At 42.6% G+C, this 15,791-nt stretch overlaps 1 protein-coding gene across 5 annotated transcripts in view; it reads right to left on the bottom strand.

Moving 5' to 3' along the window:
- LOC109903805 (histone-lysine N-methyltransferase ASH1L) overlaps positions 1 to 15,791 on the bottom strand; it is a 48,804-nt gene that overhangs the window by 5,620 nt on the left and 27,393 nt on the right. For 4 of the 5 annotated variants that reach the window (XM_020500764.2, XM_031788460.1, XM_031788462.1 and 1 more), the window contains 10 exons: positions 13,528 to 13,674; positions 11,955 to 12,063; positions 11,439 to 11,594; positions 10,956 to 11,026; positions 10,682 to 10,845; positions 8,043 to 8,195; positions 7,586 to 7,640; positions 7,236 to 7,368; positions 6,191 to 6,466; positions 5,596 to 5,682 (listed from right to left, as the gene is read on the bottom strand). In XM_020500764.2, coding sequence (XP_020356353.1) covers positions 5,596 to 5,682; positions 6,191 to 6,466; positions 7,236 to 7,368; positions 7,586 to 7,640; positions 8,043 to 8,195; positions 10,682 to 10,845; positions 10,956 to 11,026; positions 11,439 to 11,594; positions 11,955 to 12,063; positions 13,528 to 13,674 — 1,351 coding nt within the window. The remainder of the gene's footprint in view (positions 1 to 5,595; positions 5,683 to 6,190; positions 6,467 to 7,235; positions 7,369 to 7,585; positions 7,641 to 8,042; positions 8,196 to 10,681; positions 10,846 to 10,955; positions 11,027 to 11,438; positions 11,595 to 11,954; positions 12,064 to 13,527; positions 13,675 to 15,791) is intronic. The other variant, XM_031788463.1, reaches the window with a different exon arrangement.

The raw sequence follows: 15,791 nt of genomic DNA, 5'->3' as shown, positions 1-15,791 counted from the left end.
ATTACTATTGCAACAACATATCATCAGTAGGGTAAAACTAACCTGTCACACGACAGTCTAATCCCAGCTCACGTTCCCTATTAGTGTGTGAACAATCCAACGCTTGGTGAATTCTGCTTCACAATGACAGGAAGAGCCGACATCGAAGGATCAAAAAGCGACATCGCTATGAACGCTTGGCCGCCACAAGCCAAGTAAGAGGAAGACGAGGAAAGACAGTCATCTCAGATGAGATCAGGGACACATTGGTTGACCATGTGCTCAACCATGGATTGGGTATGAGGGAGGCTGGGCAGAGAGTTCAGGCCAACCTGAGCCGCTACATGGTTGCATCCATCATCCATACATTCAGAAATGACAACTGGTAAGTTACCTACCATCTCCACTATGCTCTTTATGTATGTATACTGTCATATACTGCAGTTAGACATATCAGTAGGCCTATGTTACTCAGTGATTGTTGGCCAATGTTTATTTATATTTAAAGAAAATAGATTTTAGTTTACTGTAACCAATCATATATTTGTGGATCATCTGCAGAACTGAGAAACTGCCAGTTTTACGGACACCTAACCAAATGTGCTGTGTTTTGTTTTCGCGTTATTTGTAACTTATTTTGTACATAATGTTTCTGCCATCGTATCTTACAGCAAAAAAGAGCTTCTGGATATCAGGACAGCGATCACACACCTTGGATTAGACACGGCTTTCTCCAACAAGCAGGATGCACTTCAGACACCCAACAAAGCCAAAATCCCCGTTATTGGAAAGAGAAAGGACACAGAGCGGGGGGGTGCCTCGTAAAGATCCGCGGATGGCGAGTGGGGAAATCTGTCTTTACCGTCAGTAGTACTTGACAACGTACAATCATTGGACAATAAATTAGAGGTACGATCACGAATATCCTACCAACGGGACATCAAAAACTGTCAAATTCTTATGTTATTTGTAAGGAAGTATCTAGATTTTGCATGCCTGAAGTAGAGCATCTCATGATAAACTGTAGACCACACCATTTGCCAAGAGAGTTTCCATCTATACTTTGTGGCTGTTTTTTTACCACCACAGACAGATGCTGGCACTAAGACCACACTCAGTCAGCTGTATAAGGAAATAAGCAAACAGGAAACTGCTCACCCAGAGGCGGCGCTCCTAGTGGCCGGGGACTTTAATGCAGGGAATCTTAAAACAGCTTTACCTAATTTCTATCAGCATGTTAAATGCACAACTGGAGGGGGATTTCTTTTTTCTAGATCATCTGTACTCCACACACAGAGATGCATACAAAGGTCTCCCTCACCTTCCATTTGGCAAATCTGACCACAATCGTATACTCGTGACGACTCCTGCTTACAAGCAGAAATTAAAGCAGGAAGCACAAGATCAATTAAAAAGTGGTCAGATGAAGCATATGGTAAACTACAGGACTGTTTTGCTAGCACAGACTGGAATATGTTCTGGAATTCTTCCGATGGCATTGAGGAGGACACCACATCAGTCTCTAGCTTTATCAAAAAGTGATAGGCTAATTAACATAATTTGAGTAAATTGAAAGTGTAGGCCTACCTTCAAACTCACTGCCTCTTTGCTTGACATCATGGGAAAATCAAAAGAAATCAGCCAAGACCTCAGAAAGACAATTATAGACCTCCACAAGTCTGGTTCATCCTTGGGAGCAATTTCCAAACGCCTGATTGTACCACGTTCATCTGTACAAACAATAGTACGCAAGTATAAACACCATGGGACCATGCAGCCGTCATACCACTCAGGAAGGAGACGCATTCTGTCTCCTATAGATGAACGTACTTTGGTGTGCGAAAAGTGCAAATCAATCCCAAAACGACAGCAAAGGACCGTGTGAAGATCCTGGAGGAAACGGTACAAAAGTATCTATATCCACAGAAAAATGAGTCCTATATCGACGTAACCTGAAAGGCCGCTCAGCAAGAAAAAGGCCACTGCTCCAAAACCACCATAAAAAAGCCAGACTACGGTTTGCAACTGCACATGGGGACAAAGATCATACTTTTTGGAGAAATGTCCTCTGGTCTGATGAAACAAAAATAGAACTGTTTGGCCATAATGACCATCGTTATGTTTGGAGGGAAAATGGGGAGGCTTGCAAGCCAAAGAATACCATCCCAACCGTGAAGCACGGGGGTGGCAGCATCATGTTGTGGGGGTGCTTTGCTGCAGAAGGGACTAGGTGCACTTCACAAAATAGATGACATCATGAGGTAGGAAAATGATGTGGACATCAGTCATGAAGTTAAAGCTTGGTCGCAAATGGGTCTTCCAAATGGACAATGACCCCAAGCATTCTTCCAAAGTTGTGGCAAAATGGCTTAAGGACAACAAAGTCAAGGTATTGGAGTGGCCATCACAAAGCCCTGACCTCAATCCTATAGAAAATTTGTGGGCAGAACTGAAAAAGCATGTACGTGCAAGGAGGCCTACAAACCTGACTCAGTTACACCAGCTCCGTTAGGCGGAATGGGCCAAAATTCACCCAACTTATTGTGGGAAGCTTGTGGAAGGCTATCCGAACCATTTGACCCAAGTTAAACAATTTAAAGGCAATGTTACCAAATACTAATTGAGTGTATGTAAACTTCTGACCCACTGGGAATGTGATGAAATAAATAAAAGCTGAAATAAATCACTCTACTATTATTCTGACATTTTATATTCTTAAAATAAAGTGGTGATGTTAACTGACCTAAACAGGGAATTTTTACTAGGGATGTCAGGAATTGTGGAAAAACTGAGTTTAAATGTATTTGGCTAAGGTGTATGTAAACTTCCAACTTCAACTGTACATACCCCAACCAGAAGCCATGGATTACAGGCAACATTCGCAGAGAGCTAAAGGGTTGAGCTGCCGCTTTCAAGGTGCGGGACTCTAAGCCGGAAGCTTATAAGATATCCAGCTATGTCCCCTTGACGAACCATCAAACAGACAAAGTGTCAATAAAGGACTAAGATTGAATCCTACTACACATGTCTTCCGTGGCAGGGCCTGCAAACTATTACAGACTACAAAGGGAAGCACAGCCGCAGGCTGCCCAGTGACATGAGCCTACCAGACGAGCTAAATCACTTAGAGGCAAGCAACACTGATACATGGATGAGAGCGTCAGCTGTTCCGGATGACTGTGTGACCACGCTCGCCGTAGCCGATGTGAGTAAAACCTTTAAACAGATCAACACCCACAAGGCCGCGGGGCCAGACAGATTACCAGGACTTGAGCTCTGGGCATGTGCTGACCAACTGGCAGGTGTCTTCACTGACATTTTTAACCTCCCTGTCCGAGTCTGTAATACCAACATGTTTCACGCAGACCACCCTAGTCCCTGTGCCCAAGAACACTAAGGTAACCTGCCTAAATGACCACCGACTCACGTCCGTAACCATGAAGTGCTTTGAAAGGCTGGTATGGCTCACATTAACACCATTATCCCAGAAACCCTAGACCCACTCCAATTTGAATACCTTCCAAACAGATGATGCAATCTCTATTGCACTCTACACTGCCCTTTCCCACCTGGACAAAAGAAACACGCAAAAAAAGTATTTAGCCAGCCACCAATTGTGCAAGTTCTCCACTTAAAAAGATGAGGCCTGTAATTTTCATCATAGGTACACTTCAACTATGACAGACAAAATGAGAAAAGAAATCCAGAAAATCACATTGTAGGATTTTTAATGAATTTATTTGCAAATTATGGTGGAAAATAAGTATTTGATCACCTACAGAAAACCCTTTATCTTACTGAATGTTTTTCCTGGTCCTCTCCCGTTGGGTATGGGAAGTGTTACATACAAAACAAGTGTTCAAAAATACTGCATTTTGGAAATACATTTTTGTTACTATATTGCATGTGGTGTGTTTATGTATATTTGAGTAGGTATACATTACTGTAACAATATTTTACAACCGGCTAAAGTGTAACACTGGAAATGCAAAAGGCATAAACCTACTAATGGGATACTCATAGTAATTTGTGTTGTTGGTTGGTAGACAGATCTATTCATATGACGCGTGTCATTTTGATGAAAAAAACTACATTTTGAATGCATTTTTGTGTTTAGAGTTTTGGGGAAATGGCCCAGAGATTCAGCAAACGTGTGTAAACAATTTTGGAAAACTGCAACAAACACATTTCGCATCTCCTGGCTTCCACACATACGGATGCAGACCTTTGGAACATTACATTAAAAAGTCTAATAAATTCATTTAATATAGCCTACACCATCACAATAAATCCATTAGACAGGTCTAAAGAAACATGATATGAACGAAATGTCTATATCAGAAGAATAGAATAGCATACTCTTTTTTTAATATATTTTTTTTTTACCACAGGTGGACTCAAAATTTAAGTTGTAGAAACGTCTCAATGATGATCAATCAAAACAGGATCCACCCTTTGCTATGACCTCAATATCGAGTCTCATAGCAAAGGGGCTGAATACGTGTGTAAATAAGGTCTGTTTTGATTATTTTGAATATATCCATAATAAATACAGATATAAATACAATAGAGTGTGGAATACTAATCAGCAAGTTTGGTAGGCTACTAATGACCATCAGCAGGATCAGAGCTTGGCAGGAATACAATCACCATAGCAGCCCTAGACAACACCACCTTTAGCTTTTAATTGAACAATGTTCATGCCTGGAACAAAAATGTTTTTTTTTTTGTCCCAAATGGCACCCTATTCCCTGATACATTTACAAGCAGCAATCTGCGAATGGTAGATAGTGTACATTTTTGGACTTGTAAATTACTCATTATATATCCATTGATTCGTCAAGATTATAACATAGAAATGCCTTAGGAGCTTAGTTCAACTGCCGTTCCCCATCAGAGCCCAAAATATAAGCTTTTACTACTGCCTTGCAGGTAAACGTCATTGTTCTACTAAGCTATTCAGTGGGTTTGGTTCTCCGTTTGTACATATGATGAAGCATGCAGAGAAATATGACGCAACCACAAAAAAAATGCTAAAATGTCTTGAAATCAAACAATAATTTTTTTACTTAGGATTTATAATGAAATATTGCCCATTCACATTTCATGTGAAGTTGCCCGACTACAATATTTTAGCTTAATATGTTAATAAATACTGTATTCATTTTTGGATGTTTACCTGCCTATAATACCTACCCACTGGAGTGTGCGTAGATCACAAGCCCATAGTAAGTCAATAAGGCGAACTGGCAAGCTAGTTAGCCACAAAGAATTGGTAGCTGGCTACCCAGGGAAAATGGACAGCTAGTCATCTACTTTGCATAACATTCGTTTGAAGTTGTTTATGACTGTTAAACTAGACGGCTAGCTAGATTATCATCTTCAGTGAATGGGTAGGTGCAGCATGCCATAACAGTAGAGGGAGTGCGATTGCTTCTCAAATGTAATATTTGATTCACACTCGCGTCCTCACAAGAACATGCTCAAGAGAACATCCTCTGAGCATGCACTCGGAGCATAAGTGTGGAGCACAGTACTATGCGCATAGAGAAACACCCATGGTTGGTTTAGACCACGGGGTGCGGTCGAGGTTGGGTTAAAGAGGACAACACTCACCCTGTCCACAGGTCGGGGGTCGCACTGATCACACAGGTAGTGTTCCACCTCCGCCTCAAGCCGCATGCAGTCAAAGTGCTGCCACACCTGAGATAGACAGACATCACCGTTTACACTGACTCACACCAGGATCACAGCCAAAACTAACAATTTATAATAAGAGTGCCATACTAAGAAGTCTCTCACACAACCAACTCCTGCTTTCAAAACATTGCTTCCACAGACAAGAACAAACACTCACCATTCACTCGGAGTCATCAGGCAGGTACCACTACATTCAACAAGCCTGGAATCCTGGAATACACTCATTCAAGCCTGGAATATTGCTTGGTTTTACTACTAGAGTTACTGATATTCAGTTGTATCTATATTTAGTTTGGATTCCAGGCCAACATTCAACGACACAAAAATGAGCCGGCAGTGTTGGCCTGTGTCCCAAATTCACCCTATTCGCTATAAAGTGCATTACTTTTCACAAGGACCAATAGGGCTATAGGAGACAAAACTAGGCCATTGAACTCTGGTCAAAAGTAGTGCACTATGTAGGGAATAGGGTCACCATTTGGGACTCCATTCTCCAGACGCTCTCTCTCACCATGCACTTCTCACACTGGATCATCAGGCCCTCGTCTTTGTACATGCCGCAGATGCAGCGGATGATGTCATCGTCCTTGTCGTGGGAGCCCGGCCAGCCCCCTCCATGGTGGTGATGGGCGTGGTCTCGCTCCAGCGAATCCGAGCTGTCCGCTTCGCTGGCCGTCTCCCCAACGATCTCGTCGATCTGGACGGCAGCCTCGTGGCGAGCTCCGTAGTAGGCCTTCCTCAGCCGGCACACATCCCTCCCAACCGACGATTTCCGCCCGTAGTATTTCTGCCAGGATGGAAGGTGCACAGGGCAACAACGTTGAGAACTTGGGAAATACAGTGTGTGTTGTAAAGTGGAGTCAAAGACCAGCTCCCATGAAAATAATAACAAAGCTACCTAAATAAGCTTGACCAGGCTTCCAATATCCCACTGGGAATTCTAAGCCCTTGCACAAGGATACGTTTTCCCTGGGGTTCATTGCAGACACTGAGGGCCTTTGGACAGCGGGGTCAAATTACTTTCAAGGTGCACTTCATTGACGAATTCGCTGACAATGTCATGAAAACAATGCACGCGTCGATGGGGCAGAAGTCTGTGTGTTGTTATGATTCTAGACTGTCAGAGAGCTAGCAACAATGACAAGAAGCTGCCACGTGGGGAATTGTAGGGGCCTCAATTCAGCTCTTATCTTGTTATTGATACCATGTGGTGTTTTGACCTGGCAAAAAAATTGCTAGCTAACCAACAACATTAACATCCTATTTGAGCGGCAACAAGAAGCTCATTGTGCAAATGTAAGATTTGGAGAGGAAATATAATTGACAGTGTTAACAGTCCTTTGGACTTTTAACCAAAAACGCCTGTTTTGCTCCTCGGTTGCGCACACATCGGTTTTGCTGCTAAACAACCCACCTGTCTAGCGTTAAGTACCCTTCAGATGATTCCAGTGGCACTTACATCCTGCACAGTAAATCAAAGATACCTCTGTGCTTGTGTGTGTAAATGATCCGTGGCCGTGTATATCTCATAGGGAGGAGGATTGTGGGAGACCCACCTCTGCGTTGCGGAACACTTTGAGCATGTCGGTGTCAAAGGCCTCCACAGTCTTGTAGTGCCCTGTGGTGATCTGCTTTTCAATGGTGCTCAGGTCCAGCGGGTCGGACACCTTCTCATAGTACTGCGTGTTCCTGGGGTCAAACACACACAATGAGTCATGGGTGAGAGCCAAAACTGGGCCTCTTGTGTCATGAATCCAAACATGATTGTAATGGTTGCAGGAAGCGATAAGAACATTGAGGGCGTTCTGACCTGGATAAGACAAAGTGTTGCACAATACACTTACATACAGTAAACATGGGTGAAAGCACTAGCATGCATAATGAAAACAAACACGCAAACGCTTACCGCTTTCTTGAAGGTAGGTTGACCAGCGGAGCAGCAAGGGTCTGACCAGCTGAGTCTACGGACAGAGATCGACGTTTTATTATATTCAGCAGCGTATTTCCATTTACTGTTATAGGGCATAAATATACTCAGGGGAAAATGTGTCTATGCTAATTTGAATCAGATGTACATCAGTAGACGTTTGTAGAGGCAAAAGCCACACAGGTAAGCCAGTTGTAGTGGTCCGTACAAGCACGTGTTGAGATTGGGTTGCATTACAGAGAAGTGTTGACTTTATACCGTCTTAACCATTTGCTTGAATTGAAACCTGGTTGAACAGAAGTCTCTCTGAATACATCAGAGATGGCAATGAAAGTTTGTCTAGAGACTAGGGAGTTGATGTGAAGGAGTACAGTGTGTGAGTGATCGAGTGTGTGTGTCAGCGAGTATTGCATGTGTGTGTGTGTGTGTCACTGACCCTTGTAGCTGGTGATCATGTCACAGATCTCTTTGAAGATGTGTGCCAGGCGGGCGGTGCGGGTGACCTCCGTGTTCTCCTCGGCCGCCGCCAGCCTCCGCGTGCGCACCGACCGGGACGTCTGCAGCGCCGAGAACTGTGTCAGGAACACGTCTGCGACGACAACGTGACAAACACACACACACACAGTCAACAAGCCATCAAAAACATTGACACCGCATACAAAACATACCCATTATTTGTAAGCAATAAGCCACAAGAGGCAGTGCTGTATCGTGAATAGTTACAGGTAAATGGCGTTGTTCAGCCCAATGTAACAGCAGAGGGCCAGTCAACCCATTTACCTGTGTCTGTATTCATGATACATCACTGCCTCGTGTGCCGTATTACTTAAATATAAAGGCGTTTTTTTGGGGAAAAAATACAATGAATTACAGTACCAGTCAAAAGTTTGGACACACCTACTCATTCAAGGATTTTTCTTTATGTTTTACTATTTTCTACATTGTAGCATAACAGTGAAGACATTAAAACTATAAAATAACACATGGGATCATGTAGTTAACAAAAGTGTTAAATCTAAATATATTTTAGATTCTTTAAAGTAGCCACACTTTGTCTTGATGACAGCTTTGCACACTCCTGGCATTCTCTCAGCCAGCTTCATGAGGTAATCACCTGGAATGTATTTCAATTAAGAGGTGTGCTTTGTTAAAAGTTAATTTGTGGATTCTCTTTCCTTCTTAATGCGTTTGAGCCAATCAGTTTTGTTGTGACAAGGTAGGGGTGGTATACAGAAGATAGCCCTATTTGCTAAAAGACCAAGTCCATATTATGACAAGAACAGCTCAAATGAGCGACAGTCCATCATTACTTTAAGACATGAAGGTCAGTCAATACGGAACATTTCAAGAACTTTGAACATTTTCAAGTGCAGTCACAAAAACCATCAAGCGCAATGATGAAACTGGCTCTCATGTGGACTGCCACAAGAATGGAAGACCCAGACCTCTGCTGCAGAGGATAAGTTGAAATGACCAGCCTTTGAAATTGCAGCCCAAATACATGCTTCAGAATTCAAGTAACAGATATCTCAACGTAAACTATTCAGAAGAGACTGTGTGATGCAGGCCTTCATGGTCGAATTGTTACAAAGAAACCACTACTAAAGGACACCATTAAAAAGAAGAGACTTGCTTGGGCCAGGAAACACAAGCAATGGACATTAGACCAGTGGAAATCTGTCCTTTGGTCTGATTTGAGATTTTTGATTCCAACCACCGTGTCTTTGTGGGACGCAGTGTAGGTGAACAGATGATCTCTGCATGTGTGGAGGTGTGATGGTGCTTTGCTGGTGACACTGTCAGTGATTTATTTAGAATTCAAGGCACACTTAACCAGCATGGCTACCACAGGATTCTGCAACGATACCCCATCTCATCTGGTTTGCACTTAGTGGGACTGTCATTTGTTTTTCAACAGGACAAATACCCCAAACACACCTCCAAGCTGTGTAAGGGCCATCTGACCAAGGAGAGTGATGGAGTGCTGCATCAGATGACCTGGCCTCCACAATTACCCAACCTCAACCCAATTGAGATGGTTTGGGATGAGTTGGAACGCAGAGTGACGGAAAAGCAGCCAACAAGTGCTCAGCATATGTGGGAACTCCTTCAAGACTGTTGGAAAAATCATTGCTCATGAAGCTGTTTGAGAGAATGCTAAGAGTATGCAAAGCTATCAACAAGGCAAAGGGTGGCTACCTTGAAGAATCCAAAATATTTTTACATTTGTTTAACACTAACTACATGATTCCATATTTGTTATTTCATAGTTTTGATGTCTTCACTATTTTTCTACAATGTACAAATAAATACAAACCCTTGAATGAGTAGGTGTGTTCAAACTTGACTGGTATTGTACATATTTTCTTTAAAACCTTATTTTGATGAGTAAATTTTAATTATTTCACCAGAAGATATAGTGCAGACAAATCTGGTTGTTAGTTATTTCACTCTACAGACGTGACCCAAGTTATTAATAATTTTTGCATAGTTGTATCACCTAGGCACCGTTCACAGTCTATGTATGGTGCAGAGATTGAAATTCCAAAGTAAAAAGTGTTCCGGGGTCAGACAGGCAGACAGCGAAGCTTATATTAACTCCCACTGTACCAAACTAAATGCTAGGCTGGAAGCAAGGAGAAATAATGTGCTAGCTGAGATAAATACAAGAGATGAATTTGGACAGCAACATGATACTCTTATGGGAGAGGCGCAGTGATCATTTTCAGATGGAACTGTTAGCAGGCATAGTGTGCCTGTGACGGCAAATACAGCATGGTTTGGAACACTGCTTAGCCAATCAGCATCCAAACAACCAGTTTTATAAAATCAGGACTAAACTGCAGAGTTTCCCCAAAAGCTTTGTGGCACTAATATCATCACAAGTCTATTGTAAGCAAAGGAGGAAAGATCATACTAGTGTTACAAAACTTTTTGGAAAACTTACCTCTGGTACATTCCTGCATATAGAAATAGAATGATTATTCTATTCATTCTAGTTCTGTGATTCTGCACACATGGCTATGGTCCCCTGATTCCTCGCTCACACTCGCCTCTGACTCCTCACACACTGACCTGACTTGATGTTTCCATCGTCGCGGATGACTCCTCCCCAGCGTGTGTAGATGGACAGGCCGCCGCTGGCCTCCCTCTCGCCCTCCCTCTTCAGCAGCTCCTGCTTCTCCCTCATCTTCTCCCAGTTCCTGAGCAGGAACACCCGGTGTTTCAGCACAAAGTTTCTGAGCCACGGAGAGAGAGAGAGAGAGAGAGAGAGCGGTGAGTATGTGTGTTGGCGTGTGCATGATGGGGAGAGTGTTTGGCACAGGCGCACAGTGTGTGTGGTTGTTACCTCTCTCTATTGGACATGGGTTTCATGAGAAGGTGGGGATAAAACTTGCTGCTGTCACTTGATTCCTCCTCCTTGGGAAAAGAAGGGGAGAGTTAGAGATATGCGTACTGCTGATCATATGCCTCCGTTAAGTTCACCCATCTCACGATTCATGTCCATTGTGTAATCTTTTTTTATTATAGAACCTTCCACACCACAAAAACATCCTTTGAAACAAAGAACCACAGTCCTACATACACACTGCCCCTTAAAATAAACCTAACCGGGTAGGAGACCACACTCTAGGTTACAGAGCTAAAGAAAAAGAAAATATTGGACTGATTTAGAATCAGAATATGTCTTTGTGCATTATGCACCGTACGCTGTGTAAAAACAGCCAACAACGGTAAATAACAAAAGACCCATTTACGGCAGCAGTAACAAGACACCTGATAACCTTTTTTCTCTGACATTTCCTCCTGCCTCACTCCCCTGCTCCCTTACACGCACTCGTTTTTTCAGCTGGTGCTTGGACTTGCGTTTCTCCTTGAGTCGACCCAGTCGCCGTGCTCCGCCCGTCTTGCCAGGCATCCCGTTGAGTCGCTGACTCTTCCCTCCAATGATACCCCGGCAGCCCTCAGAGCCACACTTACACACTTGCTGGAGAGAGAGAGAGGTGGGGGGCGAGAGAGAGAGTAAGCAGTAGTAGGAAGGAGGGGGCGAGAGAGAGAGTAAGCAGTAGTAGGAAGGAGAAGGTAAGAGGAGAGAAGGTCAAGGTATGAGGTGATACAAAGGAATGTGTGTGTGTGTGTGCCAGGAAAAGGGAACAATGGGGAGAATTTAGATCAAAGATCGAAACCCAGTTGAGCGCTCTTGGATGGTAATATAACTAGGAGAGAAATGGGGGTAGCCTGGTCCCAGATCTGTTTTTGATAGCTTGCCATGGCAAAAACAGATCTGGAATCAGGTTAAGTTGGGTCTGTAACTGAGAGAAGATGGTCGATGTGCAGCCACACCCACCTGCTCTTCAGTGTTGAAGGAGTGGAAGTTGTAGTCGTAGGTGAGCTCTGTGCTGCTGCTCATGTCCCTGAGGGCGAAGAGGCCGATCCTGTACACCCCATTCACCGACCTGCAGGAGCAACAAACAGGAGGGAAGAGAGTGAGTGGAAGGGAGAGATCAGATTTTCCCAGGCAGGCTTTGAACTTGAGCATAGGGCACAGCCTGAGCAAAGAACTCTGGTCAAAAGTAGTGCACTATATAGGGAATAGGGTGCCAATTTGGCAGCATTCTTTCTTTATCTCCCTGCACAGTACAACAGTGTAGGCTGCACGTTCCCTTTGCCGTCTAATTTTTAATCCTGTGAGGACAAAAAGCAGTTTCGGCACATTGTCTCTGGGCACTAGTACAGCTGTGTCCAAGGCCCCAGCTACCACGCCGTATAATCGCTCTTCTGTGACAAGATGGATGACTGGCCATGCTTCACACTGGAAATTCTCTATCCCTGTAGAATCTCTTATTCGAGGCCTGCTCCACACCACAGCAGAGACAGAGTTGTTAGATCGGTGTGTCCTAGTTTACTGCCTGGATGTTCACGAACGGCAAGGAAGAAAACACGTCTTTTCTCAACAGCCGTTAACCGTTTTTACGGTCTGTGTTCAGGCCCTTTTGGGATTAAACAACACTCTCAACAATGAAAAAGCTATTTTATCAACCTCAACTGTCCTCCAAGAGTTGCTGAAATTCCTCTTCACTTAAACGGTGGGATGAACATGCTGAGGTCCCATTTGCCTTTTCATTCAACCCATCCAGACAAACGATAATAGTTATGCATCTTAGAGAAGGAACCAATGATTCAGATGCCTGCTTAACCAGGTCTACAACTGTCTTGCTTGATCCTGACTGAGGTGTGCAATCCTGTAATAGTCTGAGGGTTGGCCAATTGGTTTATCTCAGTGAAAGGGCTTTAAACTGTTTAGTGTGGTAAACTCGGGCATAGTCCGGACGACGTGATCTTATCAGGTTATCGTGACAGAAGCAGACCATTAAGTGGAGGGGGTGAGGGGATTTAGGTGCAGATTTACAAAGCGTCTGCACCAGTATTAAGTTACCTCTCAGCAGTGAAAATCTAAGCGACAACTGTCTGTTTCACTTCCTTTCAATTCCATCTCGTAACCTTGGTTTTACCTTGTGTTCTACCTTTCATGTATTGTTCCCTGTCAAAAATAACAAGCTTGGTAGACACTTAGTAAATCATACTATTGTGTGTTAACAGACTGTCTTCTGTACTAGAGAATTAGCTCCTCAACATTAGCCAAAGAGGCAGTTTCCTGGAAACAGATTTAGCCTTGTCTAGGACTAAGAAGCACTTTTAATGGGAGAATATCCATTGAACATGCTTTTCGGTAAAGTAAGTACTGTGTCCGGTAAACCGTCCCTAGCTGAACCCCAAGCATTTCTAGAGTTGTCATGTGTGGCTCAGTTGGTAGAGCATGGCGCTTTCAACGCCAAGGATAGTGGGTTCTATTCCCGCTTGGGCCACCCATACCAAAATATATGCATGCTAAATGACCTATTATTGTCCTACTAACTCACCACTTCTGCATCTCACAGTTGGGTTCACAGCTGTGGTTGATGAAGCGGGCCTCGTTGCCCATCCGGTAGCTGTCGATCACCATGCCGCTGTCCAGGTTCAGACAGTATTGGCCGCTGTGGGCGAAGTACTGCTCCATCATGCGACTTCTACAGGACGGGGGAAGAGGGACAGAGGGACATTAAAATGGGGAAGAGGGACATTAAAAGATAATAATACTATACAGCGTTTAGGAACACAGACTGACACTACAGAACCAGTCAAAAGTGCACAAAAATAGAATCATGATTTAACAGGGAAGAATACAATACATTTGGCCGTGAATCCTTCCCAATTTACACTTAAGTCAAAATTTCTCTTTGTCTCCCATTGACATCAATTTATGACTACGGGCTCTATATTCGGCTGGCGCTAAGGAGGCGCAAGGGCCTATTTATAAAATGAATTTGGAGGGCAGAAATGAAATATTAAAGCATTAGACCTCATTAAAGGTGTCAGTCATTCACAAGTTATACTTAAATCCGAACTGGTTCTATAGCAAACATTTATTCTGATTTCAATCTCTCACTTTCGGTTATTTGAAAACGAAATCTCCAAAATGTATTTTTTCCCCCGATGTTCTGATTCCATGGCACATGTTTTATGAATTGACACATAAAACAACACCGTATTCAAAACCTAGAATTTTTCCATTTAAATGATTATACAAAATTATTGCAACCAATAGAATGTTATTTCTACGGGGGATACAACATTCACAGCTCTGCAGATTTTGCTGCAAAGAGACAGTTATTTTATCATTTATTTTGGTACTGTCCATATGTAGCTCGTTTTTGGTCACAGGTCCAGGAACGGCTGAAGAATTGCAACATTTACCTGGAGCTAACTCCGCAGAAAGAAATACTGGGTGAATTGAAAAGTCAGTCAATTGATCAAGAATATAATAACACTTTTAGCCAAAATGTTTTTAATTTGAAAATCTCTAGAAACTATTAGACAAGGGTTCAGAACTTTTGTGAAACATCACAGCACAGTTAAAAAATATATGGCAAATAGAAATCCAATAAGGATAGAAGGGAGGGGTTTAATGGAGCTGCAGGGTGGGACTAATAAGATAAAAGGTCAAATATACTGTGTCTGTAAAATGTATAGATTCAGAACTTTACTTTAATAGCACAGTTATAAATATCTGGCAAATAGAAATCAAACTGGACGGACATCAGAAATAGATGGGAGAGGTGCAGGTTAGAGGAAGGCCAGGCCTAAAAACAAACGAAATATAACAATTGTAAAATACATTATGTCTGTAAAATGTATATATGTATCAGCTGGAAGTAGAAGCCTAAGTGCTGTTGTTTACTAGTTTACTCCAATTAGGGGAGGGGTGGTAGGGTTTGTGGGAAATATATATATGTGGTTATGTGCAGGGTTGGGTAAATTACTTTCTAAATGTAATCAGTTAGTTACGCTTACTACTTACCTATCCAAAATTGTAATCAGTAACTTCAGGTTGGGTAATCCAACCTAATCTGATTACATTCAGTTACTTTTAGATTACTTTCCCTTTAGGCATTAGAGGACAAAAATGTATGTTACCAATTGAACAACATCTATTGAAGGTTAAAATTGACATAGCTGGCCATATATGGATGTAACATTTTATTTTATGGGTTGGTTATGTACAGTGGTTCCTCCTTTAAAAGTTGAGAGTTTAAACCGCGGTTTTTAGAGGTAATATGTGGTTTAGTATGGTTCCCTGCGTCACCACTTCATTGCACCAGACCAGCGCAAGGGGGAGTTAGAGCACTGATTATGCTTTTGGTTCCTACTGTGTTTCTAAAAATGAATGGGTGACATAAACCGAAATAGAAACTGATAATTGTGCACGAATTCAGTATTACTTACTAAAACTGTTGTTACACTAAGGTTTTTATTATGTTATTAGGATTATTTTGCTCTTACTGTAGGCCACTCCCGACCGGTCACGTTGTACAGCGCCTGAGTGGCGCAGCGGTCTAAGACACTGCATTGCAGTGCAAGCTGTGTTGCTACAGATACTGGTTCAAGACCCATGCAGGTCTTGACTGGGAGACCCATAAAATGACTTAAGGTTTTTCTCCCTCTAAAAATATAAATAAACTGGCTTTATTTACAAATTAGTAACCATGTCTCACCCCATGTTCAAGAATGACCTTTTTCTTGCTAATTTTACATGATTTGAAAATAAAATCTCCAAAATATTTAAGGGGCATTGCATTTATATTGA

Source organism: Oncorhynchus kisutch, linkage group LG14 (genome assembly GCF_002021735.2).
Source record: "Oncorhynchus kisutch isolate 150728-3 linkage group LG14, Okis_V2, whole genome shotgun sequence".
NCBI lineage: Eukaryota > Metazoa > Chordata > Actinopteri > Salmoniformes > Salmonidae > Oncorhynchus > Oncorhynchus kisutch.
Note: the sequence above shows the minus strand (reverse complement) of the source record. Positions and strands in the feature narration are given on the sequence as shown.